The sequence below is a fragment of the Xiphophorus maculatus genome, chromosome 7, assembly GCF_002775205.1.
Source record: "Xiphophorus maculatus strain JP 163 A chromosome 7, X_maculatus-5.0-male, whole genome shotgun sequence".
NCBI lineage: Eukaryota > Metazoa > Chordata > Actinopteri > Cyprinodontiformes > Poeciliidae > Xiphophorus > Xiphophorus maculatus.
Window position 1 is genome coordinate 6,830,614 of NC_036449.1, and position 17,553 is coordinate 6,848,166.

General features: G+C 38.4%; 1 protein-coding gene across 1 annotated transcript; it reads left to right on the forward strand.

The window, feature by feature from the left end:
• The first annotated feature begins 7,064 nt into the window (after positions 1–7,064).
• Positions 7,065–17,043, forward strand: LOC111609260 (interleukin-1 receptor-like 1). Its single transcript, XM_023336566.1, has 13 exons — positions 7,065–7,075; positions 7,748–7,814; positions 8,445–8,570; positions 9,002–9,320; positions 10,792–10,975; positions 11,095–11,245; positions 11,492–11,557; positions 12,167–12,293; positions 12,546–12,694; positions 14,457–14,594; positions 15,052–15,216; positions 15,698–15,831; positions 16,143–17,043. Exons 2-13 carry the CDS (start codon positions 7,751–7,753, stop codon positions 16,389–16,391), a joined length of 1,872 nt encoding a protein of 623 aa, XP_023192334.1. The 5' UTR covers positions 7,065–7,075; positions 7,748–7,750; the 3' UTR covers positions 16,392–17,043.
• The last annotated feature ends 510 nt before the right edge of the window (positions 17,044–17,553 follow it).

Consider the following 17,553-nt stretch of genomic DNA (forward strand, 5'->3'; position numbering starts at 1 on the left):
AGCTTAACGTTTCCCCGTTGCTTTAATGCTGCACAACGAAAACAGAAGACAGAAAATATTATTAATAAAGTAAAAACAAAGTCATAAATCATGGGTGTCAAACTCATTTTAATTTTGGGCCATGTGAAAAATCTGAATGTTCTTAAAGGGCCGGCTGTGCCAGAATGTATGGAGAAAACCAATGAAACTGTTAAAATATCAATAAATAACTGTTTTTTTCTGCAAAAGTTATTGATATTATTATTATTGCTGTTGCAATAACTTTTGCAGTTATTGCAGATTTTGTGGTGTCAATTAAGAAATGTGTGTATGACTTTAAATGCGACTTTTTATTCCTCGCCGTATCAATTACGGACTATAGATTAATATCAAGTAAGGCTGAGGCTGCAGTCACTTAAACCCAATGGCTTTGATCAATTTTGAGAAAATTTGCAGTAAAATCAAAAAATTTGATTTTTGTGTGAATTTTGCAAATTTGAGAAAAACTGGATGGCCACATATGAAAGCTACAGTGGGCCAGATTTGGCCCCCAGACCTTGAGTTTGACACGTGTGTAATAAATAATCTCATAAAACACATAAAATGTGCAGATAAATGACATTATCATCATGCAGGACCTTTTTTTCTTACATTTAACAAGTCTGCACTCTGCCTTGTTCTTAGACAAGAAATTAAATACACAGATGTTTGCAGTACTAAAATTTCAAGAGGAGAAAACGTTCAAAGAGTATAAGGAACTTTGAGTCACTGAAGCCTTGACTTCACAGTCATTCACACATTCTTTATATCCAAAAGACTTTATATGTGCCACATTAACAGGCATTTCAAAAGAGGCATTTACTCACTGGATCATGGATGAGTGGGTCAGTGACTCAAGTCCCCATAATGTCCTTGATAATGTGATTGTTCCAAATTGTGATGTAGAAGCCTGGAAATCTCCAAATGTGATCACCGTCAAGGAACAGTCGATTTTTTTTTTAGTCACTTGCAACGGTCATTTCTTGCATGACCGAGAGTCTACGCCCACTCTGTGTGTCACACAGTAAGGAAATAAGGGACTGGCCTATACAAAGTACAGACATCGCTCTGCCTCTTTCACTGCCCTCCATGTTTGAATCTACTGAATACAGTCGTGTGTTTTGAATACTGATAATTGTGATCCTCGGCGGTATTTGTTTTTTTTTACTATTTTCTCCCCACTGAAGCAGCGAAAATCACATCTGCATTTATAAATATTTAGGCAGATATTGTTGGATCAGTTGAATAAGCATTCATTATGCAATTAAGTTCACTGGGAAAGGAAGATGAGACACATTGCCATGTGTTATCATCTCTATCTATCTATCTATCTATCTATCTATCTATCTATCTATCTATCTATCTATCTATCTATCTATCTATCTATCTATCTATCTATCTATCTATCTATCTATCTATCTATCTATCTATCTATCTATCTATCTATCTATCTATCTATCTATCTATCTATCTATCTATCTATCTATCTATCTATCTATCTATCTATCTATCTATCTATCTATCTATCTATCTATCTATCTATCTATCTATCTATCTATCTATCTATCTATCTATCTATCTATCTATCTATCTATCGATCGATCGATCTATCTATCGATCTATCTAGAGAGCATTTGTTTGAAGTGAAGTGTAGATTAAAGTGGATTTGTTTCATGTCTGTTGTCAGACACTTAGTGATATAACAGGCTACATCAGGATGAAAATAAACGTCCATTTCTTTGGAAAGAGGGGAATATATCAGAAATTCCCTATGGCCTGTTGACCGAAAATTAGACGAAGGAAATGAGTCAGTTGATTTGAAGACAAACGCAAATGGAAAGGTGGAAGACGCAGATTGTGGTTTTTCGTGTAGTACTACGAAAATAAATAATTACCTAGAATGCATTCAGTGCAACGTTCTGGGACGCTAAGTCACGTCCGTTTGTCATATGAGGTGGTTAAGGTTTCAGCTTGTGGTTTCATTCACCACAAGCTGACCCTCGCCTCTGGCAGCTTGTGGTGGATGAAACTAGATCTTATTTCAACCTCTTTTTAAAGCTCAAGCAAAGTATTGTTGTTTCTCATTCAATCTTTTTTGTGTGTTCACTGTTTTCCCGAGTCTTTTCTGTCAAAGCTGATAAAAATGAAGGAGAGCAGAGGAATGCAATCCTTTTTTTGAAATGGATATCCAATGCTCTGGTGTCTGTCTCAAGAACTCAGAGATTGGAGCCAAACCTCTGCAATATTTATTTAGAATCCCACAATATGTGGGTTACCAGGATTGTGCATATTACATTACTGCTAAAAGCTATTTTTAAAATGCGACTGAGTGCTTTTCCTTCAAAGAAACTCCATCAGTGTCTGAGTGAGAGCTAAAGCAAAGGCTCTGAGTGAATTGTTGCAAATAAGAGTCAACCCTTTCCATTAGTGAGGCTTTATTCCAACAATAAGGAATGCTGTTAAGATAAATGTGTGAGATAACTTTACTGTTATAGCTTTTTCTGAGTGTCTCCGAGAAATACGGTGCAGTCACACAGCTTCAGATGTTCAGAATACCTGAACACTGCGTCCTCGTTGAAACGTTTCTTGTTCAAACTTCTGTGAGAAAAAAAAAAATTCCTCGTTTGTGGTTCAAGTTGTGTCCTCTCAGTGATTCAGTTTCCTTCCAGACAACTGCGTCACGTAAGCTGGGTGTTGTAAACTGGTTGCAGGTTTGATCCTGTGTGATCCTTAGTGTTTGCCCTTCGGCGATCTGGTGAACTCAGCGGCGGGCCGTCATCCCGTAAACAAAGCCGTGGCAAGTCACAATAACAATGAGGATGTATAGGGGTTGGACAATGAAACTGAAACACCTCTATATATATATATATATACAGTATGTAGCTCCGGTAATGATTTTATAGCAATTTATAGATCACTGACTTGTCTAGACTGGATTAAGAAAAATGTGTCATGACGATGAGTCTATTCTACATTAAATGATTTGCCACTCAGCATCAACGTGCTTTCTCTCACCTTATTTACTGTATATATATATATATATATATATATAAACAAAAAACAAAATATATATTTTGTTTTTTGGCCATATATATATATATACAGGGGTTGGACAATGAAACTGAAACACCTACTGAAACACCTACTGAAAGACACACACATATATATATATATGTGTGTGGGTGTGTGTGTGTGTGTGTCTAAACCATTACAGCCAAAGCCAAACTTGTTGATTTATTTCAGAAAGACTCAAGAAGTAAAGCCTACCTGGCTGTATTTTATTTTAACACAGTGTCATTTAAATGAAAGGATGATGCCGTTTTAATGCTCTGGACTTCATATTCCAACAAAGAACTGAGTGGGGGAACTTTATTTGTTTAAGTTGGATTTTTCTGTTTATTGTAAGTCGCCTTAATATTGACTTCATATTTTGCATTAAGTTTAAGTTATTTTGGCTTGATTTGTTTTATATGTTTTTTGTTGCTAAGTTTGTATTTCTTGTTTCTTGATGTTATACCTCCCCCGTGTGGTAGGTTTTGGTAAAACCCCACTCCTGTTTAAGCGGCCTTTGTTCTTCATCTGCAAGTCGGTTTGTTTGACATCAGTTACTGTTCAGTCGAGCTGGGCCCAAAGCCTCGTTGTTTATCATTTGGTTTATTTTACAGTGGTGTTTGACTCTTTGTTATATATTTTTTGACCCCTGCCCCCGTTTTGGACAGCTTTTGTTTTTTGGCCATCTACAATCCCTGCACTAAAGACTACAAAGACAAAGTTGCTTTAAAAACAGTTGCTTCACACGATTCCTGCTGTGACTAAGGTGAATCAAGTGGTCACTGTCACAAACTTGCTACATCTCTAAATAGAAGCAAATGGGACAGTTTTGTTTGAACAATAACAATGTCTAACAAATATAAGAAATCAAAAATACTGGGTGTTTTACTGGGATTTTTTTCAGTCAAAACCAACGCCTCAATTTTCATCAAGAAGAGATTTCAAAAACGATTGATTGTGGTCTCTCAAAGCGCCGGATCCGCGTGGATGCACAACATAAATGACCAAAAAAAAAGTTGCGGATTCACCTAAAAATGGGGACAAATCCGTTGTTTATTCAGGCTGCAAGAAAGTGAGAGAGACCAAGCCTTCAAGAATAAGACGGGGAGCCACACTGGAGTAAGTAAGCAAGGATTTACCTTCTTTAGGATGCATAATGTGCTGATTTATAACACTAGCCCTGATGCTGAATGCTAATATAACCAGTTGAAAATGTCAATTGGTTTATGTCACAGCAGAAAAGCTTGAAAAAAGATTATGCTGAATTTATTATTACGAGTTCATCTATAAACTTCTTAAAGAGGAAATGAAATTTTATAAAATCTGTAGTGAAAGGTTAAGATTGTGCAAGAACATGCAAATGGAAATCAGATGGTAAAAAGTCTACTTGTTGCATCTCTATGTGTTTTTCCTGTTTCAGATCTTTATCTTTACGTCAAAAAATTAAAAAAAATCACCAAATTAACCTGCCTGCATAAGATCCACATGAGAAGTTTGGGATCGTTTTGCAGTAAAGGTTTTTGATGGCTCACTTTCTGCTCATTCATGAACTGGTCTTAGTTTTTTTTGTGTTTTTTTTTAAGCCAAATCAGTAACTTAAGTGGAAATGAATCAGATCTGGTTTCTGTCTATTTCCTATGTTGAAGCAACCACAAAGAAACTAAGTGACAGATAATTATTTTCCTACAGGTTCGCAGCTCTACACACATTTGCACTACACTTGGCAGACAGCGTAGATCAGGGGTCCCCAAACTTTCTCCTGTGAGGGCCACATAACTTGTCCCTTCTCTGATGGGGGGCCGGGGTCAGTTTGTAACAGAAAAAGTGTGACGATTGTAAGAGTGCTAAACATAAAAATGTATTGTTTTTCAGAAAGCACAATCAAATAACCTTTTCTGGATTCTTCAGAGAACAAAAGTCAGGAAATAACACTATTTATGAAATAAATAATAACCAAGTAACACTGGGTTCTCCACATAAAAAAAGGGTTAGGGTCAATTATATGCATGTCTAAAACAGTTACTAACTAGTAGTTAATAATAAATAAAGTTCATTACTAAGGAACATTTATTTTATTGCAAAAGTCCAACTTATCAAATAAAAATGCACATATATGAAAATACTCTGGTATTGTTCAGGGGGCCGGACCAAATGTGGAGGCGGGCCGCATCTGGCCCACGGGCCGTAGTTTGGGGACCACTGGCGTAGAGGAATTTAAAAATGAGACTTGTCTAGTCTCTAGCAACTCCTCCAACGTATAAAAGACAGTCAGTCATTTGTCAAACACAGCCATATCACACAACCACCGTTCTCCTGATTCCTAGCAAATTATGAAGCTCTTCCAGAATTATGCTCTGTATAAATTACAGTTGATCATTTATTTTGCTGGTGCTACACTAAACCGCATCATTCCGATCTATGTTTTTCTTTCTTTTTTTTTTTTAGATTCTTCCCAAGTTGTTGTGAAGCAGTGGGAGAAAAGATAGAAAAATCAATTCATTAATTTCCTCCATCTAATTTTCAAGCAGTGGGTAAACATCCTCCTACTCCCCAAAGAAATGAAAGCTAGTTTTCATCCTGTTATATCACTAAAAAACTGACAACAGACATGGAACAGGTATATTTGTTAGAAAAGAATTATCAATAATTGTAACTTAGTGATCAATAATTATTTTTACATACCTTTCCTCCTTCCTCAGCTAAATGTGCTCAAAGTGCAATATGACTTTTTTAATGTAAATATTACTTATTTATATGTGAGTGCATTACTGCAATAAAAAAATATGTCTTAACTTCAACATTTACCACAATTATACATAGTAGCTTTCATCAAACCAAGACGGTGTTTCTCTGGAACATCAACATGCAGACTAGTGGCGAAACTACGAATGATTGGAAAATGTAAAAATAGAGCGCGCCTCTGCATGCTAACAGCTTGACAGTGATACCAGGAAAAACCCAGGCTAGATTTAATGTGTGTTCGTTCAGAAGATGGCGAATCTGTGCGGTTAGAAGGCACTCAGTCTAAAGTCAGACGCACTTACACGTTCATTGACGGTATTCCATTAAATATCTCTTCTAGGAACGCAGCTTTTTATAGTAGACGGCCCGTTTATGAACTATATTTGACCAATTCCATGGATGTGGGCAGATCTGCTCCTTTACCAGACGCAAACTAGGGAGAAAATGTGGCCCAGGAGATGCGTCAGTGATTGGCAATAACATAATGGCAAGGCAAAGCGAGCCAAGTAGCGGCTTGGGGCCCCCAGGCCTTCATGGGAGCCCCATGAATTTCAACATTTGTTTACTGAGAATTGTAACAGCTTCAGCAGAGACACATTTAAAGATTTTAACGTCAATGTCAACTTTATTAATTGCACGTTTCCAACAACTCCTGCTGCACAAAGTGCTTCAGAAGGTATGTGCAACTACGAAGAAATAAAGTACACAACAGCCATAGGATCAAATATTTAAAAGCTTTGAAAAAAGCAATAGGAGAAAAAGAGACAGACATTTGGATCGACGTGCTAAAAAGCCAGGTCATAAAAGTGAATCTTCAAAAGTGATTTCAAGTTTGCTTGACATTCACATTTAAGGCAGGCTTTGTAAGAAAACGCGGGCATTTCAAACGTCACTCGGCACATATGAAGCTGGACAGATGCTGCATTTAACCTTTTTCTGCTTGTAATGTTGGTTCTTTTACCCGCCATAAACCTCGTCGTTCTTCACTCACTCACTGCTTATGTGAAGCAGCATATTTTGTTGTAAATATGTACAACAAATATTTGTTGTACATATTTGTGTAAATAATAAAAAAAAGAGCACACAAAGATGGAGAGAACCGCGGGCCCCGTTTTCCCGCGGCGAGTCGTAAGCGTGAATGCGCATGCGCGTTCATTTCCGTTAATTCGAGGGGGGGGGGGGGGTTCTACCGAAGGGAAGGTTGATAAAAGGTCAGAGCTCACAGCACACCTTTCTCAGAAGTGGATCAACGTGGAAGATCGAGGTAAGCAATTAAATCTTCTTACGCTCATGTGCTGCGTGCTTTTATCCACATTGCGCTGTTAGAGCGGGAAACCAAACTCACCACACGGTATATTTCATAAGTAAAAGTTTTTAAAATTATGACTGAAGAGCAAATGAAACTTTATGCTTCTTTAATGGCAAAGGTAAGTAGTAACTAGTTCGCAAAGGAAAGGAGCAGCAACTCATTAGTTAATTCAGTGGTATAAAGTTACATCACCCTGTCCCTTCTTCAAAATAGCTGCTGTAAATTGTGAGGTCACACTCTGCTAAAAAGATTACTGTAGTAGCACTGTAATAAACTTCCATAAAATGTCTGATGAGTTTTTATTGACAACAGTTTCTGGTTTATTGTATTTATAGCTGCAACCCTACCCCCAAAAAACTGGACGATATTTTTGCAGTCTTCTAGTTTGTGAAACATGATTTCTGATAAGGTTCTGCGGAAAATGATTTTGTAACTGCACAGATCGTAATCATCTGCTGAGACAGCTTTCTGATGAACTTTCCAGAGCCCCTGTTGTCTAACAAATCTATGTATATGTAAGAGAGAGAAAAATCAGATTATTTAAACTATGTGTGTGAGAAGCAGACAGGAATTTGAAGAAAAGCAAATGAGTGTGAACAGTTTGAGAATGAACTTTGTCTCTTTCAGCTAATGGACGTCTCCAGGCTTCTGCTGTCCGTCGTCATGGTGATGTCCACGTCTGATGGGACACCAGGTAGTGTGTGCACAAACGACATCGACGAAAGAAAAGAGAAAAGTTATTAGTCTTCATCATTTATCATAGGCAGTCACACTCTTGAGGCCAGAATGAGATGCATGATGTAAGAAACATCATCAGCTATGTGATGTGACTGCAGAGTTTATGGCTCATGATGAGAGACAGTTCATCATGTAAACATGCACAACCAGAGGCATACAGAATAAGCACACAAACCACTGAGGCACAGCTTGGCGCTGTCTTTGTATTATGCTAGCGCAGGGGTGGGCAATCCTGGTCCTGGAGGGCCGGTGTCCTGCAACTCTTAGACGTCTCCCTGGTCCAACACACTTGAATCCAACAGCTGAATCACCTCCTAAGTGCAGTCAGGTTCTCCACCTCATTATTTGACTCAGGTGTGTTGAAGTAGAGACACATCTAAAAGTTGCAGGAGACCCTCCAGGCCTGGAGTTGCCCACCCCTGTGCTAGAGGAACAATTGTCGCCATGCTTACATTCACTCTTATTATTAAAATATGGATGAATGGATCAAATATCCACTTTTAGGATGGCATCTGTGTGACAAACTTGTTTAACCTGCATTTCCTTGTTTCCTGCATTTGATTCTTTTTCTTGCTTTTGTCCCTAGTGGGCCACCAAACGTGTGAACCGAGCAAATTCCAGTGTGACGCAGGTCCCTGTATACCGCTGCAATGGAAGTGTGACGGTTATAATGACTGTCAGGATTGCTCGGATGAAGATCCTCGCTATTGTGGTGAGTTGGAACTGCTCCCTGGTGAGGCCAATGCAAACTGTTCAATGTGCTTCATCCTGTGACCATGATGCTGGTCACAGGATGAAGCAGTCGTGGAAAAAGTGCTGATCAGATATTAGAGCCGGGTGGAGCTCTGCAGCTGAATTTCTGTCACTGTTGGACAAGTAACGTGCAAACTGACATGCACAGGCTGATTCGATGTGTCATTTACATGATTGAAAGACGGTAGAAAAAATATTTCAAAGCCAAAAAACAGCATTTTCATGTTTCAATAGTTCAACTCTGTTTCTTAAAGTTTAACATTTTCAAAATCAGACCTTACAAACAAACGCTTTCAAACGAAAGCGAAATGTTTTGATACATCCATTTCCAATAACCATATCTTCAACGTTACTGTTTCTGATGTGTATCTTCTTTTCCCTCATTTTCAGAAGCATCAGATTCTTGCTGCTTTCACCTGGAGCAGGATGCATATAAAGTTATTGAAGGTGAAGCATTTCATTACGTGCCCTACGACATGGATGACCCCAACCTGCCTGATGCAAACATTACGTGGTACAAAAATGCGTCCGAGATGAAGAATATTACTGAGATTGTGAATATCACCAATATTGTAAATACTGCCAAGATTATGAGTATTACCAAGATTATGAAAATCACCACAAACAAGACACACAGGATTCATTACCATGGAGGAGAGCTGTTCTTCTTAAACATCAGTGCTAATGATGCTGGTCACTATTCTGCCAGGTAAGAATATTTGTTTTTGTTTATCTCTGAAGCTGCTGTAACACTGTTCCTTTGTCATGTTTGCTAGTATATTGAAAAATGTGTGCTGCATGAATTTAAATATGAGGAAATTAATGGATTTGGTTAAACATTAAGCCTACAGGGGAATTTTTCTGCCATTATTTGAGAGCACGCATTTTCATTTTGAAAGCGGAACGTCACGTCTTTCTCCTCAAAACTTGTACTGCTTGTACTTCAAAACTTCTGCAAATGTTCACTGCGGTTTCTCATACCTTCTTCCTCACACTCAAAACCTGTCTCTGCTTTTATCAAATCTCCTCTTGCACACGTCTCTGCTCGCTTGGGAAGCATTTTCTGCTCAAGCTTGGAAAAGAAAAAGTACCGTCGCCTGGTGCGTTTGTTTCCTTCTAGTGGGTGTGCCTACTATCTATCTATCTTTTTTTTCTCCGAAGAGTTTTTGTGGCGCTAGTGGCTCGTATTTTTGCGACAGTAGGCAGACAGGAAGGAGGGCGAGGAGAGGAGGGAAGACATGCAGCAAATGTTGTCGGGACCGGGAGTCGAACCCGCGACGTCGGTGTCAAGGACTAAGGCCTCATGAGGCGTGCTAACCCCCTGCGCCACCACAGCACATCTATGAAATTTAAGAAATCTATTGATCAAAACTTTATTAATCCCTTTGGGATTTACACCAACACCAACACATCACACAATACATCAATACTTACATCTATTTTGAACCAGATAAATAAAAAAATAAAATTAAAAACTATAATTGCTCAGTTTATTATATACACAGATAATGCTTCCATCCAAAAACAAAAAAAGGACATAAAATGACATTGCAATACGTTCCTCTGCTGATAGACTGATGAAAAGGTGAAAGAAACTCAAGTGAAAAAAGTGACAGTTTTTCCTCCTCTGCCTCAAAGGAGGAAGTGATGGTTTAGTGCAGAAACCTCCAATTTCAGAGATTGTGTCATCTGTGATGGTAAGGTTATATTAGTAGACCACAAAGGGAAATATTTTGCTGTCATAATGGTTTTATGGTCTAACGCTGTTAGTCCACAAGCTGATCATGGCTGACCAATTAGTAAGGTGTGTTAAGCGACCAGAGAATCCGGTGTTCTTATGAGTGAGGGAACGAACGGTGCAGCAGTCAGCAAACAACCAGAGAAATATCTGGGTTTTCATTTTACGTAAAGAAAAATGTTATTAGTTTGAAACTAAAGCTTTTCTGAGGAGATAATATACCTTGTTACCGGTTATTGGCCCATGACTAGATAGTGTGTTGCAGTAATTCTGCACTTTTACTGTTAAATGAACAGTTTTTAGTCACAGCAACAGATCTGAGGACATTTATCTCATGACCTTTAGAAGATTTATTAATGTCTCTCTGTATTTTAACTACCAGATCCTTTTTCTTCTTTGATGTCGGAGATCAGCTTATCTGTGAATGTTTCTTTCTCCACAGGCACATTGAGCCATCAGGTGAATGTTTCTACTATCATCTGAAGATCGAGGTCTTCGATGGAACAAGTCGAGAGAATCTGACCTATGGATCTATCCGAAACTCTGACCAGAACAAAAACATTCCTTGTCCGCAGCCTGTTAAAGACACATGCAAAACATTTAACGGGAACTTCACCTGGTTCAAGGTTTGGGAATCTGATTATTTTAATGAAAACACATCACAACAGTGGTCGGTTTCTAAAATGTTAACAGAAGATAAAAAATGTTTCCATCCCTTCTGACGTCTTCCTTGTTTTTATTGCAGGGCAAGAATCTCATTCCTGGTCAACACAAAGAAAGCCTGTGGGTAAATGATGCAACAAAAGACGATGAGGACATTTACACCTGCATATGTACCTGGACTCACAACCACAAGGTGTACAACTCTTCTGGTTCCAGGAGACTTTTTGCTCTAGGTGAGTCCTTTTAGATGGTTGGGTATTCAGAGCCAGACAGGAAGGTGCTTTGCAATATTAAATATAAATGAAGTGAAAAAGTATTTGCTCCTTCTCTGATTTATTCTGTTCTTGCTTCTTTGTCACATTTGTTTCATCAAACTGATATCAGATTCTCACTTTAGTTGATTTCAGTTTATATGTAGTTTTTGTTCTTAACAAGAAAACACAACACAGTGAAAACTTTTCAACTCTGCTCCCTTGTAGACACCCGCAACTTTCCAAATGCAACAATTGTCTCTCCATCCAGCAAGGAGCAGTTGGCTGATGAAGGTAAGAAAACTGCTTAAAACATTAGAAAGGCCATAAATCCCTCCCTTAAAGTTTGCATCCCGACTGCTGGTGAGTTCTGGTCTGAGACTCTTTGCCTTAAACCATAATAGGGCTATAAAAATATACTTAGGATGGATTTTCTCCTTTCTCTTTTGTGCTGCCATGTTCAAATAGTCATTATCCCTCCAGTAACACAGATTAGCATAAGTTACAAAACAAAAATAAATAACTAAATACAATTTTGTTGGCACCAAACAGACAACATTTAATGGCATCTGATATTGTTTATTCCACACATTAGTTTCAGTCTAACTGTTGCTTCAGGTGAATATTTTATTGAATTAAATAGCATCCATAAAATAATATGTTAGCTTTAACCTTTTACCATTTGAAGTTATGGACACATTTTTATATAGAGAGAGAGACAGATTACTATTATTTCTATACTGTAAGTTTATTTATTCTTTTATTACAATATGTTCAATAAAGTCAAACTCAAAGGTTTGTACTGATTAAAGTTTCAGTAGGAATGAAACATTGTTATAAAACACACACAGTCTGTGAGTGGAAACTATATTTGAATGTAACAAACCATCATGTGTTCAACAGGCTCCAGCGTGAAGCTGAACTGCACTGTTTACTGTGGGATTAATGCAGTGAGGGACTGTGAGGCCACATGGTTTATTAATGGAAACCCAGCAAAGCAGATGGACGGATACAACGAAACCACCACGTTGTAAGTCTGAACATTATGTTAAATATTCTGATAAATTTAGCTGAAAGTTATGGATTTTTAACTTGTCCTGAGGGGAACCAGTATGCCTTTAGAGTATTTTATAATTATGTATTAGAAAAATGGAAGAAAGTTGCATATCCATTAAGAAAATGTACATTTAAATGGATGTCCTAGTAATTATGTCAATACTCAATAAGCAATTATACACCATTGATGTTTATATAACTTTTAATGAAACATTTTATTTCTCAGAGAGGTCGAGGATCCTTCAAAGAGAACCTTCGCCACAGCGACCCTGACCATCCAAAGGGCTTCAGCCAAAGATTTCCAGCATGAGTTTAAGTGTCAGGGCTCAGGATTTTATACAGTAACCTCTGCAACTTTAACTCTGAGGCAAAGAGGTTGGTGTCACCATTCCTTCCTTCTGATGTTCCCCTAAACTTTTCAACTTCTGGTCTGAGATATGAGTTACAGGAGCTTATAGTCCTTAATGTCACTGGAGATACTATGCTAATGTTGCATTTTCTCTTTTGTGCTGCCATGTTCAAATAGTCATTATCCCTCCAGTAACACAGATTAGCATAAATTACAAAACAAAAATAAATAATTAAATACAACTTTGTTGCCACCAACACCACACAATGCGGTGTCGGTGTAAACGCAACACAGGAAGTAATGTTGTTTTTGGTCAGAGCTGGATGGCTCCACTCTGACCACAGAGCCCCTTCCAGCCCAACAGCAGGAGGATCAGCTTGCCAGTACTTTCCATATATGAATAGTTGTCATAGTTTGGTGCTATTGAACTGCATGAGTGCAATAACAAGTACATACCTGTTTTTATGTTGCTAAGATGAACTGGGAAGGGTAAATTACCGCCATACCCCAGTACCAACCAGGAGACTCCAGGCAGTTTCTAAATTTAAACAATTTGAGTTAACCAACTAAAATTTCAGATCTTTTGCAGGAGACATAGAATAGAATAGAAGTACTTTATTCATCCCAGCAGGGAAATTACTTCGCAGTTACAGCATAGAGACAAGACACAATAACAACTACCACTGAGTAGTAGTTGAATATAAAATAAAAATAAAAAAAAAATATTTCCCATATTTTCAAGTCCAACACTAGAAAAATCTGCTGGGTGTGCAATAGTCTCAATTAGCCCCCATATTACAGTACAAAGAGATATAACTGTACACTCGGCCCTTTTGAAAAGCTATATGATTAGTATAACAATTACATTTGCTCTTCCTTAGTGTTTATGTCAATTTGTAATCACTACCATTTCTTAAACCCTAGTGATCACAGTTTGTTTTTATGACAGTCCTGTCTGGAATAGTTGTGCTAATAGCTTCAGGTAATTCATAAATCAAATTATTACATGCAGAATCAGGATCACACACATTAAAAACTGTGGTCCAAGCTTTGGTCTCAACATTTGCACCAAGCTGCAGCAGACGTCTTTCATTCAGCGCCTTCCAACTCATCTCACAATGGAGAGGTGCAGGTTTATGTACTACATAGAGAACTATCATCACTGCTATCCAAGCGCATTCCCACATCAGCATGGCATCAAACCACTGACCAATCAGACAACACTTTGCACAGAGCCAGCAGGCACAGGCCTTTCTACCAACAAAATGAAGCAGTTTTTGTCATGAAATTGGCTCAATAAGCACCAGTTTTGGCACCTCGCATGACGTATGCCAGGAGTTTTTCCACTGGCAATTTTCTCACTAACCACTTAATATCTGGTTCAGTTCTAAACCAAGCAGTGAGCTTTTCCATTCTCTGCTCTGTTCCTCACTGGGCAGCAGCAGCAGCTGTGGCGAACTCTCTACTGACCTGCAGTGAACAGTTGACCACAGCCGCAAGGCACACTCAGTAATGAGAACCCTGACGTTCTGGTTCTGATGAGCCAAAATAGACCCAAATATTTGATTTTGTCTAACAGAACTTAAGTAATTAGACTCCACTGCGTCCCCTACGTTATTCCATCAGCTATATCTCCTCACTGCGTCAGTCGATCTCCACCAGATCTTTGGTGCGTATCGCCTGGTGGACAGGCGCGGGAACCGTTCGAGGCTCGCAGTTTTAATTGTTGCTGTTTTTTCTAGTTTTGTCATGAATCTTACGGAAAACTTATTCATGCTTGTCTTCCAGAGTCCATCATTCCCCTCAGAATATTAAGAGGGTGTGTGTTTGTGATTGCCGTGCTCGCTGTCATACTGGTGAAATATTTTGCCATTGACCTCGCTCTGTTGTTCAGGACCTGCTTCCCTCCAGGAAGACGCAATGACGGTACGATAAATCCAAGGTTTTCTTCTTTGAAAAGATGGAACCTGGAGGTTAATATCAATCAAAGATTACTCCAGCTTTTCATAATGTATATGCAGTGTAAATTCTTGAGTCTTATTAAAAATATTATTAATGGTATTAATGGTGCATCAGGATCATTGTAGTTAGGCCTAAAACAAGATGATGCAGCAAACAACTTTAACACATTTTAAAGACAAAAAATGTGTGTGCAAGTTTAAATTAGCTTTTATTTCTCTTTCTTTTTTTCCCCACTATTATTTTTTACAGAAAAACAAAAAATGTAATTCTATTTATATTGGTCCCCCATCACTCTTCACCAATAGTCTGAAAATAAAACAAACTGATGGTCAGAATCCTTAAACAACATGTGATTTAAGTTAGCAGAACAAGTCACTGCCTGCTGAATGGGAATCTTAAAGATCTCGTTTGTGTGACCCAGATATGAAGATGTACGATGCCTACGTTGTTTACCAGACACAGAGCTTAGACAAGGAGACAGAAGACAAACTGTCCAACTTTGTCACAAAGACTCTGCCCTCGGTTCTTGAAGACAAGTGTGGATATCGACTCTTCATCCAGGGAAGAGACAACATACCGGGGGAAGGTCAGTAATGTCTCCCGTTTGTCCTTATAGAGCTTATAGTCTGTCTGCGGCAGAAAGACGTCGAACAAAAGCACATATCACATTGCAGAAGGATTTATTTTATTTATTTGCTAAAGTTCTCTTCAAAAAAGAACCTCCAAGACTTTAACAGGGCAGCTGTATTCACACTGAAATATTACACGGAAGTAGATTTCATTTATTAAGTAAGTGACGTATTTTATTTTAGGCGGTGGAAGCCACACATTTCAGATTTTAACATTTTTTTTAAAAACATTTCAAGTTCCTTTCACGTCACAACTCTGCACTTACTTTGTGCTAGTCTGTCATAAAATATATCAACGTTTATGGTCGTATTATGGGAAAAAAGTGTTAAGGAGTGTGAATACTTTTGAAAGGCGATGTTCAGAGAAACAAAAGAGGATTATTGCACATCAGTGGATGAAATGCACTTGAACTAATAAGTATTTTTCTGATCCATCAGATCGTGTGGAGCTGGTGGAGAGCTGCATTAAGCAGAGCAGGAGGCTGATGGTCATCCTGACACCAGGATCCGGACCTGAGATGATGGAAAATCCCACCTCAGACCAAACCTCAGTGATTGGATTTGACTGGCAGGTAAAAGAGTCTGGGGGCTCAAAGGTGATGGAGTGGGATTAATCCAGTTTGTATTCTTGTTTTAATTAAATCTAGGTGTTTACAATGCTAACGGCAAGGCAGCAAATCACATTGCAACTTGATATTTCTATATATTAAAAAACATCTCAGTTATTTAGAAAATTCAAAGTATCAGCAAGAAAATAGTGTGAAGTAGAGACAGTGGCTTTTGATCTGATTGATTCTGCTTCCACCACTTCATAAATAATAATAATAATTGCAAACAAGAAAACTTTTTTTAAAAAATCTGATTGCAATTGAAATATTTCCAGGTCGGGCTTCGCTACGCGCTGCTGCAGAATGGTATGGGCGTGATTCTGATCCAGCTCGGAGAGATGGGGCCACGGGATTATGCTCACCTTCCTCCAGGCCTGCAGCACCTGATCCGTCAGAGCGCCCCCATCAGGTGGCCGAAGGGCTCACAGACAGCCTCCAAGTGGAACTCGCGCTTCTGGAAGAGAGTGCGATACCTGATGCCAGCCAGACCCGCCAGGAAACGAGATTCATCTGCCATCATCTAACACCGCTGAGCTTTGAAATGTGAATATGGAAAATTAAACTGAAATGACGGACAAATTCTCTACAATGAATAAAGATGAAGGATTTATTAGGAGTCCTTCATCTTCATCTGCTCCACCTACTCCTTAGGTGGAGCAGAAACCTAAGGTGGAGGTTTCTACTATACCTTATCTCTTCAAATGTAAGATGTATTTCAGAATATATGCTATAGTTCATCTGCAAGTAGAATATCTTGTGTGATAGATTAAAGCTTCTTTAGGACTCTTCTGTTACCTTCAGCATCCTGCCATAATTACGAATAAATGCAGGCTTGCATAAATGACTCTTTATTAAAGAATTATAAGATCAAGTCCCAATTTGGCAAATAAGTCTGCCATTACATGTAACTAAATAATAGAGATTTTAGTAATTGATCAATTATTAGGTAAGACTTTTATGAGCAGTAGTTGTGAAAAACTCTGCAAGTTTTCCTCAGTTTCTTTATTAAATAAATCTTTTTGGGGTCAAACCTCCTCATCTTAGTTTGGGTTCTACCAAACAGCATTACGACAAAGCCCCTTTTTTTCTTACATATGTTTTACCACCCAGATCTACTTAAAACATATTTTTCAAATGCTGTTATTTCCTTTCATTTACTAAGTACTGAAATATTTTCTGTTCTTAAATACCGACGTTTTAAATTTTTTTCAATTATAATTTTTTTTTTTTTGCTTGCCATCCTGACAAAGCTGGAAATGTAAAAACAGAGGAAGCGGTTCTGGGACAGAGTCTTACCTGTAGGAAGTTGTTATCCAAGTGAGAGGATGATGCAGTTTGAGCCGCGGCGAGGTTAGCTTCAGCTCTGTGGAGTCAGCCGCGTCTTCCTCACGTTTGCTGGGAGTTGGGTTCGTTCTCTTGCCTTCTCCTTCCTCCCGCACAAACGGTTCCCGAACACTCCAGGAACAAAAATGTATAAATTCCACGTCTTGTGACTCTCTGACACAAGTTCATTCTTATAGTGTACTGGTGCTCTGGTCAGATTGTCCAAAATCAAACCTCCAGACCTTTACTAGATTGTCATAGAATAGAAGTGAGTGTTTAGAATGACTTTAAAGTTCTCCAAACTTCCAGCAGATCTGAGGTAAAGTACTCCGGACCAGATCCAAATGCAAATCTGAGTGTCCT